This window comes from Gobius niger, assembly GCF_951799975.1.
Source record: "Gobius niger genome assembly, chromosome: 5".
In the NCBI taxonomy this organism is placed as follows: Eukaryota; Metazoa; Chordata; class Actinopteri; order Gobiiformes; family Gobiidae; genus Gobius; species Gobius niger.
The window spans coordinates 7,503,351-7,522,325 of NC_136856.1; the positions used below are offsets into that span (position 1 = coordinate 7,503,351).

General features: G+C 41.4%; 1 protein-coding gene across 1 annotated transcript in view; it reads right to left on the reverse strand.

Annotated features, from left to right (window-relative positions):
- Positions 1 to 2,481: 2,481 nt before the first annotated feature.
- Positions 2,482 to 18,975, reverse strand: part of gpc4 (glypican 4) — a 105,075-nt gene continuing 88,581 nt past the window's right edge. The window contains exons 3-9 of the mRNA XM_079556310.1: positions 15,709 to 16,106; positions 13,479 to 13,644; positions 7,054 to 7,184; positions 6,779 to 6,925; positions 5,804 to 5,928; positions 5,524 to 5,696; positions 2,482 to 3,362 (exon numbers count right to left, since the gene is read on the reverse strand). Coding sequence (XP_079412436.1) covers positions 3,154 to 3,362; positions 5,524 to 5,696; positions 5,804 to 5,928; positions 6,779 to 6,925; positions 7,054 to 7,184; positions 13,479 to 13,644; positions 15,709 to 16,106 — 1,349 coding nt within the window. The 3' untranslated portion in view covers positions 2,482 to 3,153. The remainder of the gene's footprint in view (positions 3,363 to 5,523; positions 5,697 to 5,803; positions 5,929 to 6,778; positions 6,926 to 7,053; positions 7,185 to 13,478; positions 13,645 to 15,708; positions 16,107 to 18,975) is intronic.

The window sequence follows — 18,975 nt, forward strand, 5'->3', positions numbered from 1 at the left end:
ATTCTAATTTACTGCATTTACAGACCAACTGAAGGTTTGGTCATCATTGTAGTGTGATATAGACTGGTGCTATGTGATTGAAAAAACGTATTACTCCCTCTTTAACCCTGCCCTATCTTCTATCACTATCGCTGGGTGAAAATCACCCAGACATGTGTCTGTAGAAAAAGTGTGTTTTGGAGGAAAACACCCAGGCCATCAAAGATGTCAAAGACAGAGACCCAGGACACTCAGAACAACACAGCATAATGAAAATCACATAAATGTATTTGCTCGGGTGAAAAAAACCCGGCTATAGCGTTCTAGGGTTAAAGGCGCATTATGCAACTTTTATGAGAGGTGAGAGGATCTGTCAGCAGTGAAAACCTTCCAAACAAGTGATCCTGGAGCGTTGTAGAGACCACTGTGATGGAAAGGGAAGGCACCACGCTGACCACTGGCACTACAAGGTCAAATGCCCTCAAATATATTAAAAAATCTGCATAAAAAAGTTGCATGAAGCACCTTTAACGCTATTCATTTTTAAATATTATTTGCTACCAGATTTCCTTTGGCAGTTCCCACAGGTTGGAGCGATGACGTGTGGAAAAAGTGAGTGGAATCAGGACACAAACAGACACCGTAGTTTAAATATGGCAGTCTTTATTTCAACAAGACTAAGAAATGTTGTTTAATATACATTTTCTCTTACAATTTAGCATCTATTTCATCTGGTTTTTCCATAACATTTAGGCGATACTCTGACAGTAAAAATCTGATGAAGGGTTACGGCCTCTTTTAGAGACATCATCTAAAAAAAAAACGGCTGCTCTGTATTTACACTTTTTCTTCTTTTTATTTTTTCAGTCAGTTCTCAATAAAAAGAGTCCGTTCCGGTCCTGAGACGGGGGGGCCCCCACTGGCTTGTTGTCCAACTCCACTTTTTAAAGTCCCAAGACTCTCGAAAGCTAGACCGCAACGACAGCATTTCCGGACCGGACCGACTCCCGCCGGTCGTGAACGCTGCTCCTGCTGTGCCCCGCAAGCTCAGACGCCACCCCCCCCCATCCTCTAACCCAATAACACACAGGGCTCCTCCCGTCTACACCTCTTGTCCACTCAATGAACACAAGCCCTTTTGAAATGTCGCTGGCACTCAGTCGATAGAAAATCATCGCCAAATCAAGCTGCTTATTCAAATTAAGGCTTTTTTGTTGTTTTCTTCTTTCGGGTTGCATAGATTATTATTTTTCCCCCCTGGGTTTGAAAAGCACTTGTTACAAAAAAAATCCACGTACAATCAATTTGTCACTTTCGAATCAGGCCAAAAAAAAATGAGTCTTCCGTTGATATTTTGAAACAAGCGCATCCCGATCTGAAACAGTTTGTGATTTAAGTACATTTCAAGCAACATAGGCAACCTTTGAAACATAAGTTAGTATTTGTTAACTTCAAAGATCATACGGGGAAGATGGAAAAGCCCCTTTAACATAATGAACTAAAACAATAATGTACTTTGCAATACAGATACATTTTCTTTTGAGTTATCGTGAGGGGACTGTGGGGAAACACTGTGTTATACTTTGTTTTAACATTATAAAGTACATTTTCGGGTGATGACTTCATGAGTATTGTGCAGGATACTTTAGCAAACATCCCGAAATCGTGTCGCTTTCATTTCAAAACACTCTTCGTTTTGGATGACGTGAATGACTTGTGTTTTGGAAACCCCGCATAAGGCAGCACAGCGAGTAAAAAGTAGAAAAGAAATCCAGATTATTAAATAAAAGATACAATATAGTGTTGCGCTCATCTGCTTTCGTAACAACAAACCACCAGGGCCTTTGTAACTTCAACACACTCATATCTTACACTCACTCATTTGAACAATTTTAGGTAAAAAAAAGAAAAGAAAATCAAACATTGCATTCGTTTGGGTTGCGGAAAAAAACGTCCCGACAACAGCCAACGCGGTGAGAAATCAAAACCGATCAAACAAACTAAAAATCAAATGTTTTTTTTTTTTTTCCTTTTCCTTTTAAACGAACGATACTGCCGTCGGCCATGTTGGAGGTACGAGTGTGTGGTGATGATCGGACGGGGGTTTCGGGCCGAATAGAAACGACGATATAAACGAAACAAAAACACATCTTTTCAGCCCAGAATACTGCGCACCGCAAGACACCGCCAGTGTCCCCCGTTTCTTCTTCTTCTGTGCACGACTTTCCGCCACCTAAAAAAAAAAAACTAGCAGTAAACACCACTGTAGTACCTAATGTATATCTTCATACCAGCTAAAAATTACAACTCCACAATATAAAACCCTGTATTAAAATAATCTTTCCTTTCATATCAACACACTGCCTTTTTATTCCACTTTTTCTCCCCCCGAATATTCCACCCCCTCGTTAGACAACTGTATAAAGCCTACAGTGACCACTAGAGGGAGCCAAACGTCTTTAAAAGTCCCTCCACTAGGACTGTCTCCAGGTCCTATTTTGTACCACTTCCTTATGATTGCATTGACATTGAGCGCGAGGTATAACTGACTACCGTGTACTGCAGAAGCCAGATTTAAACTGCTATTTGAGAAATTACTGATTCAGGATAAGCGTCCCAAGAAGCAAACTCCTCGGGGATGGGGGGGAGGAGAACAAAAACACCGGTAATGCAAAAATTGCCATATTTCACACAAGATGGTCCCTGGTAAGCTTCATAATAACTTTCATGTGTATGTACAATGTCGAAGATAGTATTTTTGCACATTCAAAAAGAAGCGAAAGGAAAAGATGATTGTTATGACTTATGCTACGTTGTTAGAAACGGGAAACGGGGCACGTCGGAACCACTTTTGCTTGTTCGTTTGGTAATTAGTGAAGAAAGGCACGAGAGATGTTTAGCAACTGCCAGAATAAGACGATAAAATAAGTCTGTTTTGATGTAGGCAGGTCCAGCAAGAACTAAAAAGGTTTAGGGGCGGGGGGGAAAGGTTGGCTTCACTCGAGTCCATGGAAGCAAACAGTAATTAAAAGTGAAGTAATATTAGGAACAGCGCCCCCTATCCAAAGTCTTGGTAGCAGTCTTTTCAAGTCTCTCTCTTTAGGACAGTCTTTTCCCCTTTTCGCTGCGTTGTCGTTTTTTTTTGGTTTTCCGGGGTTGTGTTTTTCGCAGTCTTTATCTCCAGTGGGGGGCGAGCAGAGCCAGGGCGAGGCCGCAGAGCGCCGCGAGCAGGCTGCCCCGCGTGGAGACGGCGCCGCCCGAGGGTTTGCCCACCGGGACGAAGCGAGGGGTGGGGGGCGTGGAGAAGTAGATGTCCTGATCGGTGGCGCAGGACGGGGGGTCGCAGCCGCTGCCGCTCTCCTCGCCTCCGCTGGCCTCTTCGTCTGCACAAAAGAACGGGGATCGAAAATATTAATTCCACTCCTTAACCGAGCACATTTTCTCTGGTTCAGTTTTACCCAAATCTAAAAGCTTCTCGACTGGAGCTCTGTATTGGTACCGTATTTTCCGGACTATAAGTCAACCTTTTTTTCATAGTTTGGCAGGCGTCTTATACTCCGGAGAGACTAATATGTGATTTTATGTATTTATTTATTTTTAATTGGCTTGTTGCACGGTATGGCTATGCTAGTTCCTCTGACCTGAAGTTGTGAGCGCCGGTACTTCCTGTCTGTTCTTTTCCTGGAATAATAATCATATTTTCTAAAGTTCCCGGTAGATGATCATTTACTGTGTGTTCAAATCTTGATGTAACGAGTTCAGAGGAGACACCTGTGATCATAAAGGATTGATAGTTTGCCTTGAAGCTAAAGGCTAACATGCTATACTTTTTTTTTTTTTTTAAATAAAAGGCACTATTTTAAATTGTGTAATGCATGAAATTAATGTTAGTCATTAGCTTCAAGACAAACTCACTGATCCTTAAAAACACGTCTCCTCTACAGAAATATTTACACTGTAGGAAGTGATCGTCTACCAGGAACTCACTGTCCACCACAGAATCTTTAGGAAATACGATGATTCGAACGCGTCTAAGCTAATCTTAATGGAAATTAATACAAACAGGAAGTACTAGCGCCCACAACTTCAGCTCAGAGGAACTAGCGTAGCCACATTGTGCAACAAGCCAATTCAAACATATAAATTCACATGCCACAAGAGGGCACTGCAGGCTAATCGAGGAGCAGAAAGAAAGTTTGGAGTGAGAAAGTGGAGGCTACTCTGAAAGAAGAAAACAAAAGAAGCTACTGCATTTTCTGGATTATAAGTCGCTCCGGAGTATAAAACGCACCAGACAAAACATGCCTAATGAAGAGAAAATAAAGTGAAAAGGTGGTGATGGGTGAAGCCTTGTAACAATTTGAGGCTTTCCTGCAAAAAAGTGTCATATGCTTTTAAGTCTCTGAGTCGTTTCATTCTCTTTGAACACTGACCTCTTGTGGACAAACTTTATTAGCGTGACTTCTCATAAACGAGACTGAAGCACCGACACAATCACGTGGGAGAGAAGTTTCAAACAGACGTGTGCCACTTTTGTTATTACAGCCTTATATTGATGTTTGAAAGATCAAATCAATCATAGGCTGATAAATAAGAGTAATTTTCTTTGTAATGTGGGTCTGTGCTTCTCGGAGCTCCAGTGGGCGGGGCCTCAGTGGGCGGGGCTTCAGTCACCTGCGGCTCTGCTGTTAAAGGCAGGACATCAATGCGCGATCTTTTTACTTCATTCAGTCGGAGCTCATTTTGACACTATTTGCTGTAGATGCTCCTTACGTTTCCCTCGCCTGATCAGCTCCACGCCTGCTTTAGTATCTGTTCAAAAGCAGGACTTTGTAAAGAATAAGAAAATATATAACATATAAAATGTATTCTGGCCCACACACTGCAAAAAGTAATGAACTAGATCAGTATAAACATCTCAATTTGAGCATAATAATCCAAATGTTAGTTGTTTTGACTAGTTAAGAAGTTCTTGGGCATTTGTCCCAGATTATTTCACTTGTTCTGAGATGTTTCTGACTCGTTTCGATACATTTTGTCCTTATTTCAGGTCATTTTCTTTGCCAATGGGGTAAGAAAATTGGTCTTATCTCATTGGCAAATTTACTTTCTTATTTCAAGCGAGATTTACCCTAGAACTGGTCTGAAATGTCCTCAAACAAGCAAAGTAAACTTGGTCCGATTAGAAAAAGTGTCTAAATGAGTGAAAACCGCTCAAAAAAAGATATATTTCCTCAATTCAAGTCATTTAAGACAATGCTTGATATTTCATTTTTGCAGTGCAGCCACTTTCTCCACATGAACGCGGTTAAATGGGAAATGGAGGAAATACAGCACATTTATTTATGACTAATGATTTACATCACTATATGGACGAGGAAGAGCGATACAAGCTCCGGAGCGCCAAGTTTTTTGGCCATCGTTGTTTTCTTCTTCATTATGCATTTTTTGGCTAGAGCGACTTATAGTCCGGAAAGTACGGTAAATGCAATATAAATCTTTTTTTCCCCCCGACAATACTTCACAAACTCTATTAAACTTTACCGGTTTCAAAGGAGATGTCGTTGCCGCTGTGCGCCGCTTTGAGCCAGCTGGTCATCTCCTTCAGCACCGCGATCTGAGTCCGAATCACGATGTCCGGCTTCGTGATGTCCACGTCCACGTCGGGGTTCGACACCTGATTGGCCAGGCCGTTGCCCATGACGTCGGACTCGTACCTGAGAATCAGAAGAGCCGAATGTTATTGACGCACACAGAGAACAGCGGCTCAAGCATCTTTCGTCCAACTTTCGTCCTAGATTTCATTGGGTCTCGTGGTTCTTGCCTGCTCTTTGCCGTGCCGTTCCAGCACTCGTCTCCCGGTGCGATCCGCTCTCCCGCGCACACCGTCTCGGGCAGCGTGGACCAGAACTTCTTTGCGTGTTTCAGCTTCTTCTTCACGTCAGTCACCTTTAAAAACAACGATGACAAAGTAGGCACGTCAGAAACAATGATGTAGATGTTTAGTTACAACCAAAACATCGCCATTTATCCCCGTCAACCTGCAAACGCAGAGCCGTGGGAAGATACTTTAGTTAAGGGGCGCTGAGGGACAACATTTACCCCCAAAATACTTTTTCTGTGCATAAATCCTATTTATTAACCTCTTAACTCACGCCTAAACCGAGAGCATTTTCTCCAGTTCAGCTTTACCCAAATCCTGTAGGTCAGTGTAACACCTCATTTGAAAGACCTACAAAACTAAATTGATTTTTTTCATCACTTTTTTTGTCAAATTTTTGTCATTTTTTGTCACTTTTTCTGTCACTTTTTCGTCAAATTATTCAAATTTTTTTGTCATTTTTTCGTCCATTTTTTCTCAATTTTTCCTCAAATTTTTCTCACTTTTTTGTCTAATTTTTGTCCATTTTTGTAATTTTTTCTCCATTTTTTTGTCACTTTTTCGTCAAATTATTCACATTTTTTGGTCGAATTCTTATCACTTTTTCGTCCATTTTTTCCTCAATTTTTCGTCAAATTTTTCTCCATTTTTTTGTCAAATTTTTGTCCATTTTTGTCACTTTTTCGTCAATTTTTTCTCACTTTTTTCACATTTTCATCCTGGTTTTCGCTTTTTCACAGCTTTTTTCCAGAAGCTTTTGGACTGGGGGTAAAGCTGGAGAAAATGTGCTCAATTCAGGTGGGAGTTAAGGGGTTGATATTGCCTGCAGTTCACAAACTATCCACCAGGGGGTGCTGCAGCGCCCTCAGCACCCTGGGTTCCCACGGCCTTGTGCAAACGCGGGGGAGCTCCACTTACCAGTCGGTCTAAGGTGGTGCCTGCGGCTGTGGTGGGCCGGGCTTCGGGATTGTAGGGTCTGAATCGCCCCGTGAACGCGGTCTCTTTGATCGCACGCTTGGTTCTGAACGCCGTGCTCGGTTTGGGCTGCCCACATCCCTGGAACACCTGCGGGAGGAAGGAGGAAGAAGAAAACGAATGAGGACGAATGTCTGAAGGAGTCGCCAAATTTTAGACGTTCAAACCACTGAGCCAAACAAGAGAAACACATTCACAGGATAATGTGAGATCCGCACCTTCTGAGAAACCTGCATGCTGTTCTCCTGCATGTTCATGATGGCGTCAGAAAGCTTCACGTCGATGGGCTCGATCACCGACTCGAAGTTAAAGGGGCCCTCGAGGCGATCGGCCAAACCCAACATGGCGTCTGTGAAAGCATGAAGAGGAATTTCTTTTGTTAATGTGGTGCTTGAGGTTTTCACAACAGAAAAGAGACGGAAAAGGAAACCACGCCCCCTTTGTAACTCGTCTTCAGTGTAATATAGTCAAAAATTCAAAGAATGCGCTTTAAAAACGGACTCACGGGCATTTCTTTCTGATTTTTGGCAACATACAGTAGCTACCTTTACTAATTCAAGGGTGCTGAATGAAAAAACTCCACGTTTCCAAGCCCAATTCTTGCATTAAAGGGACTATACGGAGTTTAAAAATGTTAAAACTAAGTATTTTCCTCCCCCTACATGTTCCAACAATGTCCTAATGTGTAGAATGAGCCCAGACCTGTTCACCACAACTGCCTCTAAAATCCTGCACTGTCACTAAAAACTGTGTTAATTCTGGTCCGAAGTGCCGTCATGCACGAGCTTAATATAGAACCTGCAGTTACACGTATGACCTGAGGTGGCAGTAGTGAGTATAAAATGGCCAACTTGCGTCTAGCCCAGGGGTGCCCAAAGTGGGGCCCGCGGGCTAAATTTGGCCCGCCGAAACAATTCTGTTGGCCTGCCAGAGAGTGACCAACTTTTGCGCTGCCTGTGGTTAACACTAACTCTCTTCCATTCATTCTCAATGGTAAATATGGATGCAGTACACTTTTTGACCACCAGCATCAAATTGGGGGTGCTGTTTCACTCCTTTCACAATGTTAAGGAAACACTGTTGTGGTGTCTTGGTATTTATCAATTACAGAGCGCTGTAGCATCAACTTTCACAGTTTTTCATTTTTTGTTGTTACATCGACAACAGTATATGTTAAAAAGTGACTTATAAAAGAATTGATGCTGAACTGACACTTTCAAAATAATCTAATGTGGCATTTTCTTTGAGTTAACGAATGAGGTAAAGTCACTGTAGGTGCCGTAGATACAGGTGTTTTTTTTTGGCACTAAATTGTTTGTCTACTAAAACTAGGCTTTTGCCATAGCTACCATTTGTTTTGATATAACATGTTATTTGCATGGATAGAATCAAATGCAAATGGAGGCTATCGAACTTTACAATTTGCAGTTATATGTGTTTTTCATGCTTGACATCGCCGCGTTTGGCCCGCGACTCACAGGCACTTTTCCATTGTGGCCCTTGGAGACAAAATGTTTGGGCCCCCCTGGTCAAGCCCATTGAACATGGTCTAATCACTCTTCAAGTATGACCGATTAGACCATATATGGTAAACTATTTAGTTTTGTGTTTTGACATGGAAACACATGTATTTGTACTAATTTGAGGGTGTTGATTTCAAATATCAATGTTGCCAAGCCCAATTCTTCTTTTCAACATGCCCATTGCCCTCACTGTATGACTGATGTGACCATGTTAACGCAAGAATTTGGCTTGGCAACGTTGATAGAAGCAGTGTTGCCAAAAATGTAAAATAAATGCCCTTAGGCCTCACATTGTTCACCCTGAATCACCGCGTGTCACCCCGGTGCTGCAGACGGGGACAAGTATGGACTGCAGCGCATTGTGCTGCTGAGAAGATGATTGGCTGTGAGCTCCCATGTCTCCAGGGCCTGGAGGTGTGTGGGTCGGATCACAGCTGACCCTTCTCACCCTTGACACGGACTATTCACCCCCTCCCCTAAGGCAGGAGGCTACGGTCTATCAAGACCCATGGATCCCGCCGCTTGAACAGTTGTTTCCCCTCCACCATCAGACTCATGAACAAAAAACATCAAAACAAAACAAAAAAGTCTCTATAGCTTAGTTACGGACTCATCACTTAATCGCTTCATATCACTTCATATCACTTTATATCACTTTATATGACTGTATACGCCTACACATCTGTAAATACAATCCCGCTGTTGTTCCAATTTTTAAATTGTTGTTGTCTTACCATATGTCACTTTTCATTTTATCTTATTTATTTGCCCCCTATAACCTTATAGTCAGGGGCGGACTGGCCATATGTCCATTCTGGAAGAGCACAGAAGGGCCACAGGCTCTAGGGCCACCGGTCTGGCCTCAACTGAGCTTTACCCAAATCTAAAAGCTAAAAAGAAAAGCATCAAAATAACGAGAAAAAGAGGATGAAAACATGAGAAAAACACGGACAAAAAAACACAACAAAAAATGATAGAAAAAATAATTAAAAATGCAAAAAAAATGTGACAAAAACATAACCAAAGAGTGACAAAAATTCAATAAAAATGTGACAAAAATTCAACAAAAATGTCACAAAAATTCAACAAAAATGTGACAAAAATGCAACAAAAATGTGACAAAAATTCAACAAAAATGTGACAAAAATTCAACAAAAATGTGACAAAAACATAACCAAAGAGTGACAAAAATTCAACAAAAATGTCACAAAAAAATCAACAAAAATGTGACGAAAACTCAACAAAAATGTGACAAAAATGAAAAAGAAAAAAAAAACATACAATAGGTGACACAACACAGCAACAGCGCGAGGAAAAAGGTCAGTTTTGTGGGTCTTAGCTTTCAAATCAGGTGAGCCAAAAGAGGACAGAATGCATTTGGTTAAGGCGGGTGGTAAAAGTTTAAAATATGTATTTGTGGAAGTGTCACAACTACGCTAATTTGGGCCAGGCTGGTCCGAGTCCAGGGCTGTTTTCCAGTCCCAGTCCGCCCCTGCGTATAGTTGGACGTTTTTTTGCTTATTTTTAATCTTAATTCTGTGTTATATGTTTTATGTCGCACGTCTGCACCGAGAAAAATTCCTAGTTTGTGAACCTGTCCTCAAACCAGGCCAATAAAACCTTTTCTGAGTCTGTACCAGCGCAACTACTATTTAAGGAGCAAATGGTCAGGGAAATATTTAGAACAGGGTAATGCACAAACAGGTAATAGTAAATCGAGGCATCTTATATACGATGAAGAATAGAAACTCGATATAAAGGGGCAAAAGAATATAAATACTAACAAATGCATAGTGTGTAAAATTCGCTTCCACCACCAGAGGGCGCCACAGCTCCTCATTTGAAGCTGAAACCATGGCCTTGAAGCTTTCCTGGGCACAACTCCAGACGCCACAGTAGCACAGACCAACAGCAGATTGTAAAACTAGAAACAGTTTCACGTCCCCGGAGTCCGTCAGATTCAATAATGGGAAAAACATCTTCACGAAAAACACCAGGGCTTTTACTGCACGAAGTCATGAAAACGATACAAAGTCCCCCAAAACAAAAGAGGTTCTCGGTTCAGTCTCCGGCTCCTCCCCGTCCATTTAACCTGCTCGACGTGCTGGAGAATAGGTGACGTGTTTGGACAAGATTTTCCACAATGAGCAGCAGCTACGGCCCTTTGTTCAATTTAGACAGAGCTGAGGGGGGAGCGCGGGTTCAAAGGGAAAGCGCAAAACAGTTAGCCTTGTTTTGGCATGTCGGCGATAAATATACAGCAGCAGAGAGAGTGATAGGATGGTAGATAAGGCTGTAATGGTTTTTCTGCACAATAGGAGGAAAAAGGCAATAATCGACTTGTGTTACTGCATTTCTGGCGGAAATTGTGCACAAATGTTCATACAATTTTGCTTTTGGATATGATGTTTCTCCTCATTTCTCTTTAGGATTGAAATGTGAAATCCCTTTTTGTGTCGGTGTCATTAAAAGTATAGTGTTTGGGCAGTAAAAGAGCACGAAAAAGCATTAAATGTGACCAAGATGCTTCTACCTGTGCAAAACCCTGAGCGTCTTGTAACTGTTTGCTTTTTCATCACTTTTCTCACTTTTTTTGACGTCTGCTTTGTTGCATTTCTGTTGCTTTTTTGTAACCATTTTGTTGCTTATTTATGTCTCGTTTGTGACGCTTTTTACAAGAAGCTTTTAGATTTGGGTCAAGTCGAACTGGTCAAGGTGGGGATTAGGAGGTCAAAAGTTGCTGCAATTTACTGAAGCTTTTTCGTTGCTTTTTTTTTGTCACGTTTACATCACGTATTTGTCGCTTTTTTCCACTTTTTTGTTACCTTTTTGTCATTGTTTTTGTTGCACTTTCCTTCTTGTTTACGTCTCGTTTTCGTCGCTAATTTGATGCTTTGTTTTCAAGAACCTTTTCGATTTGGGTAAAGCCGAAGGGGAGAAGAAGTGTTTGGTTCAGGTGGGGGTTAAGAGGTTAATGATGTTAGTCTAGATACTGTATTTTGATATATGGCCTAAGTTAAAGGAACAGGCCACGGTTTTTCATATATCTCCAGACTGAGATATGTTCTTACCTGAGCTTAGACGAGTTGATGCGTACCTGTCTGGTCTTTGTGCGTGTGCTCAGTCATCAGTCAAGCATTTGGCCTCTCCCAAAGTATTGCTATAGCTAAAAACGGGGGTGAAGTTGGAAGGAACAACGCTCTTCCACGGGCACAAAGACCAGAAGACCAGAATCAACTCGTCTAAGCTCAGGTAAGAACATATCTCAGTGTGGAAAAAATATGCTGTTTTCAATCAAAATAAAATTCAATGCCAGAAATGTAAATAAAGATATATATTTTTTTCAAATCCTCTTGTGACCTCCACTTCAGTGTCCCCCGTCCCCCACTTTGGGAACCGCCGGTCTAGTGTATAAAATCATCTAAATCAGCAGTGGGTCACAACCTTTTTTTATCTTGTGTCCTCGAGTGTTTCATTTATGCTTTGCGTCAATCCTGCGAATATGTTCACAAAGTAATCAACTAAACTAAGATGCATTATGAATGTTTGGTTCAAAATAAAGCTAAACTATTCTCAAATTCAAAGCTTTTGCTGAAAGACGTCAAAAGTAAGGGGACTTCACACATCGATTGGAGATAGGATGAAGGCTGAAAGCAAAGTCTAATAAAGAAGTTCCCGCACACCATCAAATCCTTGGAGAAGGTTTATTTAAATTAATGGATTGGCAATTTAAATAAACCTTCTCCAAGGATTTGATGGTGTGCGGGAACTTCTTTATTAGACTTTTAATTCACTTTTCTTTGAAAGCTAAGACCTGCAAAAGTGACATTTTTTGTTGTTTTTTCGTCTCTTTTTTCATGTTTTTGTCAGTTTGTTTTGGTTTTTCCATCACTTTTTGTGGCTTTTCCTGCATGTTTTTATCGCTCTTTTTTTCACATTCTTGCTACGTTTTCATCCTCGTTTTCTTCGCTATTTTTATGCTTTTTTTTCTCAAGCTTTTAGGTTTGGGTAAAGCCAAACTGGAGAAAATGTGCTCGGTTCAGGTGGGGGTTAGAGGTTAAGAACCACCAGGGGCTCCTCGCTGAGAAACAGTAGTTTAGGGGTTCAAACATGTCCTGAAATGCATGTAATTCTTGCATGACTTTACCCATTCATATTCTAGTCGTCTCTCAAATGCTAACTCTCCAGGGCAGGTTTTAAATGTGTCATTTTCCAAAAACATCCAGCCATAAACCTCACTGGTTTCCTCACTGGGGATCAATAAAGCGACCTCTTATCTCTTCTCTCCACTAATGTCACAGTAGCCGAAGCCAAACAAGGGTCTGTGTTTATATATATCAGGGGTGCCCAAAGTGGGGCTCGCGGGCCAGATTTGGCCCTCTGAAACAATTCTGTGGGCCGCCAGAGAGTGACCTACTTTTGCACTGGTTAATACTAACTCTCTTCCATTCATTCTCAATGGTAAATATGGATGCAGTACACTTTTTGACCACCAGCGTCATGTTGGGGGCGCTGTTTCACTCCTTTCGCAAAGTTAAGGAAACACTGTTGTGGTGTCTTGGTGTTTATCAATCACAGAGCGTTGTAGCAGCGACTTTCACAGTTTTCCAACTTTTATTGCAAAGGTTGTTACATCGACAACAGTATATGTTAAAAAAGACTTAAAAAAGAATTGATGCTGAACTGACACTTTCAAAATAATCTAATGTGGCATTTTCTTTGAGTGAACGAATGAGGTAAAGTTACTGTAGGTGCTGTAGATGCAGGTGTTTGTTTGTTTTTTGCACTAAATTGCTACAATTGTTGATTTTGTTTTACTAAAATTAGGCTTTTGCCATAGTTACCATTTGTTTTAGTATAGCATGTTATTTGCATAGATAGATTAGATACATTTGCATTTGATTCTATCTAAAAAAAGAAATAAAAAGGAAATAAAAAAAGGAACTTTATAATTTGCAGTTATACGTGTTTTTCGTGGTTGACATCGCAGTGTTTGGCCGACGACTCACAGGCACTTTTCAATTTTGGCCCTCGGAGACAAAAAGTTTGAGCACCCCTGACAGATAAATTAGTTATGAAATGCTGTCTTTGCTTCGACACTGATGAAAACGGCCACTCACCGAGGAAGTTGTTCCACTCCGCGTCCAGGTCGGCCTGGTTGGCGAGGCAGCCGCGCAGCACGTTCAGACAGTAGTTCTGGCAGGGCTTCAGCGCCACCTGCCCCGAACAGTAGGGGCAGTACAACATCTTCATGGCGGCGCGCACACAGCTGGGAGACGCGCTGACCTGAAACACCAGAGGGCAAGCTTGTTATGCTCGCAGCGCGGTCAGAGTGAAAATATTTATGGACATGTGTAAAAAAGGGCTGAAGAGGCAATTCAATAAGTCTCCCCAGTCCCCGCAGCGTAATGCAATCATCCATGAATCATGCAGTGGAAAAATAAGTTGCTCTAAAAGTGGGATTTGTTGTTGGAACAGGAGCGAAAGAATGAAGGCATTTTCCCTTAAAAAGATATGAACTCAGACACAGAGGCTTACGTTTATTTAAACATGAATTACTGGCTTCAGCAGAGGTAGCTACTGCCCATTAGCAGAGGGAAAAGTACATGGCTTATGTGGCTATTTTTGGCACATCACAAGAGGAACTTACAGATACTGAGCTAATTAACTTTAGCTATAATATGTTGAAATGTCAAATGCCTTTAGTATCTGAGCCTGTTCCTACAAATGCACACATCATGTTTGTCATTGAATCCCAGCCGTTCAAATTGAGATTTCTCTCCTCATATAAATGACTCGGGAAGCCGGGGGCAACACTAACGTATGGGGAGGTCTGTTTTGTCCTTTTCATTGTGTTTACATTGTTCAAAAGTACATTTATTTCTGTTATTGAACTTAAAGGCACTATACTAGGGCTGCAACTAACGATTATTTTGTCATTGATTAATCTATCGATATTTTTACGATTAATCGATTAATCGATTAATCGCTTGGCTGTGAATGTTGTAGGAAAATTGGATTAAAAAACAAAACAAAAAAAAAACACATAAAGCTAAAGTGGCGTCGCTTGAGGACGTGTTGATGGAGGAAACTTAAAGTAAATGTTTGTTGGAGGCTCTTGGCGCTAATTCTGCTTCTGATTAGACGAGACACAGACGGATATTTATGAAATTTACAATATACGAAACACTACAGACCCTTACTATGAAAAACAAAGTAGGTTTTCATCGAAAAATACTACATTTTCATGTCAGTTTTGCTCTATTTGAGTCTGTGTGAACCAGAAAACGATTACTCGATAACTAAAATAGTTGTCGACTATTTCAATAATCGATTAGTGGTCGACTAATCAATTAGTCGTTTCAGCCCTACACTATACGGAGTTTAAAAATGTTAAACTAAGTATTTTCCTACCCCTGCCCTACATGTTCCAGCCATGTGTAGAATGAGCTTGTTGTGTTCCACTACAAAGTATAATTACACAAAATTAAACAAGGATAGGAAAATACAAGGAGTAGTTCGAAATCCGCGCAGTAATCTTCACTTCACTGCGCGGATTTCGAACTACTCCTGGTATTATTACGCCTTACAATATAGTTCCCCCTTTTATCCGCTTAGAAAATCCACATTGTTTAATTTTGTGTAATTATACTTTGTAGTGGAACACTTCACGTAACCATATTTAAATAGGGAAAACGTGGAAGAGCTTGGTAGCTTCTATCTTGACCTGTTTTGGAGCTATAGAGGAGAGAGGGAGAGGCTAAATGCTGACGCCGTCTGCGCTGTGTTTACGTGACTGAAGGCACGGGGGAAGATCAGACAGGTCCTAAAGAACTCATCAAAGCTAAGGTAAGGACATATCTCAGTATGTAAAAACGGTGGCCTGTTCCTTTAATGATTTCCAACGAGGCTTTGACCTGCATGTGTTCGATGGGTCGACAACAGCTGAAAACATCGGGGTCGTTCATAATTTGCGATGTTTGAAGGCTAAAGCTCACGGCTATAGGGAAAATACATTGAGCAGGCTAACGGACCAACTTGCTGTCCAAATGAGTTAGAATCCAACTCTGCTTATCCTTTTTATTTCTACAGTGAAATGTTATCAGTATCTGTTGATATTCAATCAGGTTTATCATCAGGGTTTATACACGCAGAAACTAGGCACATGTAATGCCATTTTAATACATTTTAGTGCCACAAACGCAAAAAAAGATTTGCAAACCTTTCATCAAACAGTGGAACTTCTGAGCAAAAAAGTCAAGTTCAGCCAAAACTGCAACTGAATACATTGTCCACAACATTTCCGTCTCGTTTCCCACAGAAACCCCTGACGTTGGTGGTCGTACTCACTGCGGACACTTTGTTGACCACTTGGGGCATGAGCGCCAGGCCCTTGGTGAACGTCCGCGCCGCCACGAAGGACCGGGTGATCTGGATCTTCAGCTTGCGCGGGACGTCCCCGAACGGCAGCAGCTGCTCCGTGTGCCGGCTCACGCACTCCATGTAGGCGTCGCTGAACTCGTACTGCACGTTGACCAGGCGGAACATGCGCTCCAGCAGCTCCGCCCAGAAGTCCGCCATCATGGTCTCCAGGTTGATGGTCGCGCTGCCGCTCACGTAGTACCGCGTCAGGTCCGCGAAGAAGTTCTTGAAGAGCTCCGAGTTCTGGACGTACATCATGCCGTAGGTGCGCGTGAACATCTTGTGCAGGGACTTCTCCGAGTTCAGCAGCAGCTCCTTGAAATACCCTGAGGAGAAGAAGAGACGGAGGTGTTACAACTACAAGAAGAAGAGACAGAGGTGTTACAGAGGTGTTACAACTACAAGAAGAAGAGACAGAGGTGTTACAGCTACAAGAAGAAGAGACAGAGGAGCTACAACTACAAGAAGACGAGACAGAGGTGTTACAACTACAAGAAGAAGAGACAGAGGTGTTACAACTACAAGAAGAAGAGACAGAGGTGTTACAACTACAAGAAGAAGAGACAGAGGTGTTACAACTACAAGAAGAAGAGACAGAGGTGTTACAGCTACAAGAAGAAGAGACAGAGGAGCTACAACTACAAGAAGACGAGACAGAGGTGTTACAACTACAAGAAGAAGAGACAGAGGGGTTACAACTACAAGAAGAAGAGACAGAGGTGTTACAACTACAAGAAGAAGAGACAGAGGTGTTACAACTACAAGAAGAAGAGACAGAGGTGTTACAGCTCCAAGAAGAAGAGACAGAGGTGTTACAACTACAAGAAGAAGAGACAGAGGTGTTACAGCTACAAGAAGAAGAGACAGAGGTGTTACAACTACAAGAAGAAGAGACAGAGGTGTTACAGCTACAACAAGAAGAGACAGAGGTGTTACAACTACAAGAAGAAGAGACAGAGGTGTTACAGCTACAAGAAGAAGAGACAGAGGTGTTACAACTACAAGAAGAAGAGACAGAGGTGTTACAACTACAAGAAGAAGAGACAGAGGTGTTACAGCGACAAGAAGAAGAGACAGAGGTGTTACAACTACAAGAAGAAGAGACAGAGGTGTTACAGCGACAAGAAGAAGAGACAGAGGTGTTACAGCTACAAGAAGAAGAGACAGAGGTGTTACAGCTACAAGAAGAAGAGACAGAGGTGTTACAGCGACAAGAAGAAGAGACAGAGGTGTTACAACTACAAGAAGAAGAGACAGAGGTGTTACAACTACAAGAAGAAGAGACAGAGGTGTTACAGCTACAAGAAGAAGAGACAGAGGTGTTACAGCTACAAGAAGAAGAGACAGAGGTGTTACAACTACAAGAAGAAGAGACAGAGGTGTTACAACTACAAGAAGAAGAGACAGAGGTGTTACAACTACAAGAAGAAGAGACAGAGGTGTTACAGCTACAACAAGAAGAGACAGAGGTGTTACAGCTACAAGAAGAAGAGACAGAGGTGTTACAACTACAAGAAGAAGAAGAGACAGAGGTGTTACAACTACAAGAAGAAGAAGAGACAGAGGTGTTACAACTACAAGAAGAAGAAGAGACAGAGGTGTTACAGCTACAAGAAGAAGAGACAGAGGTGTTACAGCTACAGATACAAACAAAAGCACATGAAGCGGGTGTGAAAGAGAAACCAACTGAGTGTCTAATAGGGTGGGAACCTCTGGGCACCTCACGATTTGGTACAATATGCGATACTTGGCTCACGATAACGATAACTTTACGATGTACCGATACTGCGATAATCGATATATTGCAAAACAAAAACTATGATACATCATTTTTCATGATATTTGTAGCACCAAAGCGTATTCTATGTTATAGCTATGGACACAAGCTATGGCTTGTTTGAAAGGAGAGACTCTAAGCTCTCCATAGGTGAAAACTCTGTAATTCTACGTGCCTCGGTTCCTGAGAAACCAAAGCTAAACAGAGGCTAGTTTTGATCAAAATCACAGATTTTTTCCAGAAATGGAGATAACAGGGACACTCTCCTTTCTGATTAACTCCTCTCTCCTCCTCTCTGGACGGACACTAAAGTTATGTGAAGAGGCAAATGCCCAAATATCTCTGTTTCAAGTCAGTTTTTTTAATGACAACATTATTGACACGTTTTGAAACACCGCGTGTTATCGATCGATCGTCCTTGGACCTTGTTTTGATCTGTCCATGTGAAGCCGCTCTGCTTTGTCAAACGCTCCAGAGAGCGAGAGAGAAGTGTCGGGTTTACAGCTGTTCGTACGCAACACCACGCACCCTCAGACTAAGAAAAAATGAAAACAAACGCAATAATATATATATCTTCATTTATTTCACTTCTGTTCATCACAGAGCTGCCAAAACCATATATAAGGTGTATTAGAACCTTCTTTTTTTTAAATAGGTAACTGAATATGATCCCTGACTTACACACTGAAAATGGGTCATTGATCTATCAGTAGCATCACTTCATTTACATTTAAACAACAAGAAACCACAGTCCTATTTCAAAAGCAACAAGTCAACACCAAGTTAATCTTATAAAAACTCTCATTAAAAGTAATGTATTTGTGTGACAGTGTTTGGTCCAAGTGCTGCCCTCGACTGGTCTGACTTATTAATCATTATCGGCCTCAATTCACTGACAACTGTGGAGTATCGATAAAACATCGGCATCGTCCTGCAAAATATTGCGATATATTTTGGAAAATCGATATATTATCACACTCTGTCTGTGTCTATGTCGGCTATGTTTATTTCATTTTTTCATTCATTATCTCAGCCAATAGTACAGAGGCTTACAAGGCCGACGAAAAAGCCACACAGTTTGGGTCATATTCTAATAAAGTAATATTGAACATGCAGATAAGACGCTCCGATTCTGCCTGAAAGGGAGTGGAAGGAACTTATTATTATTTAATCCCAGCCCTTTTTCCCATCAGTATAAACACAATGAGCTTCACTGTTTCTTCCAATAGGTTCACAGATATTCAATTGTAACAACACGGTAAAAGACGACATACCAACAATGTAATGGATAATATTCCAACAATGGTAAGGAAATGACGAGCACATGTAATAAGACACAGAACCCTCTCTCTATATTATATTGTGGCCAGACCAGATGTTTATATAACAGTTTAAATCTGCTGTATATCCAGACTGTT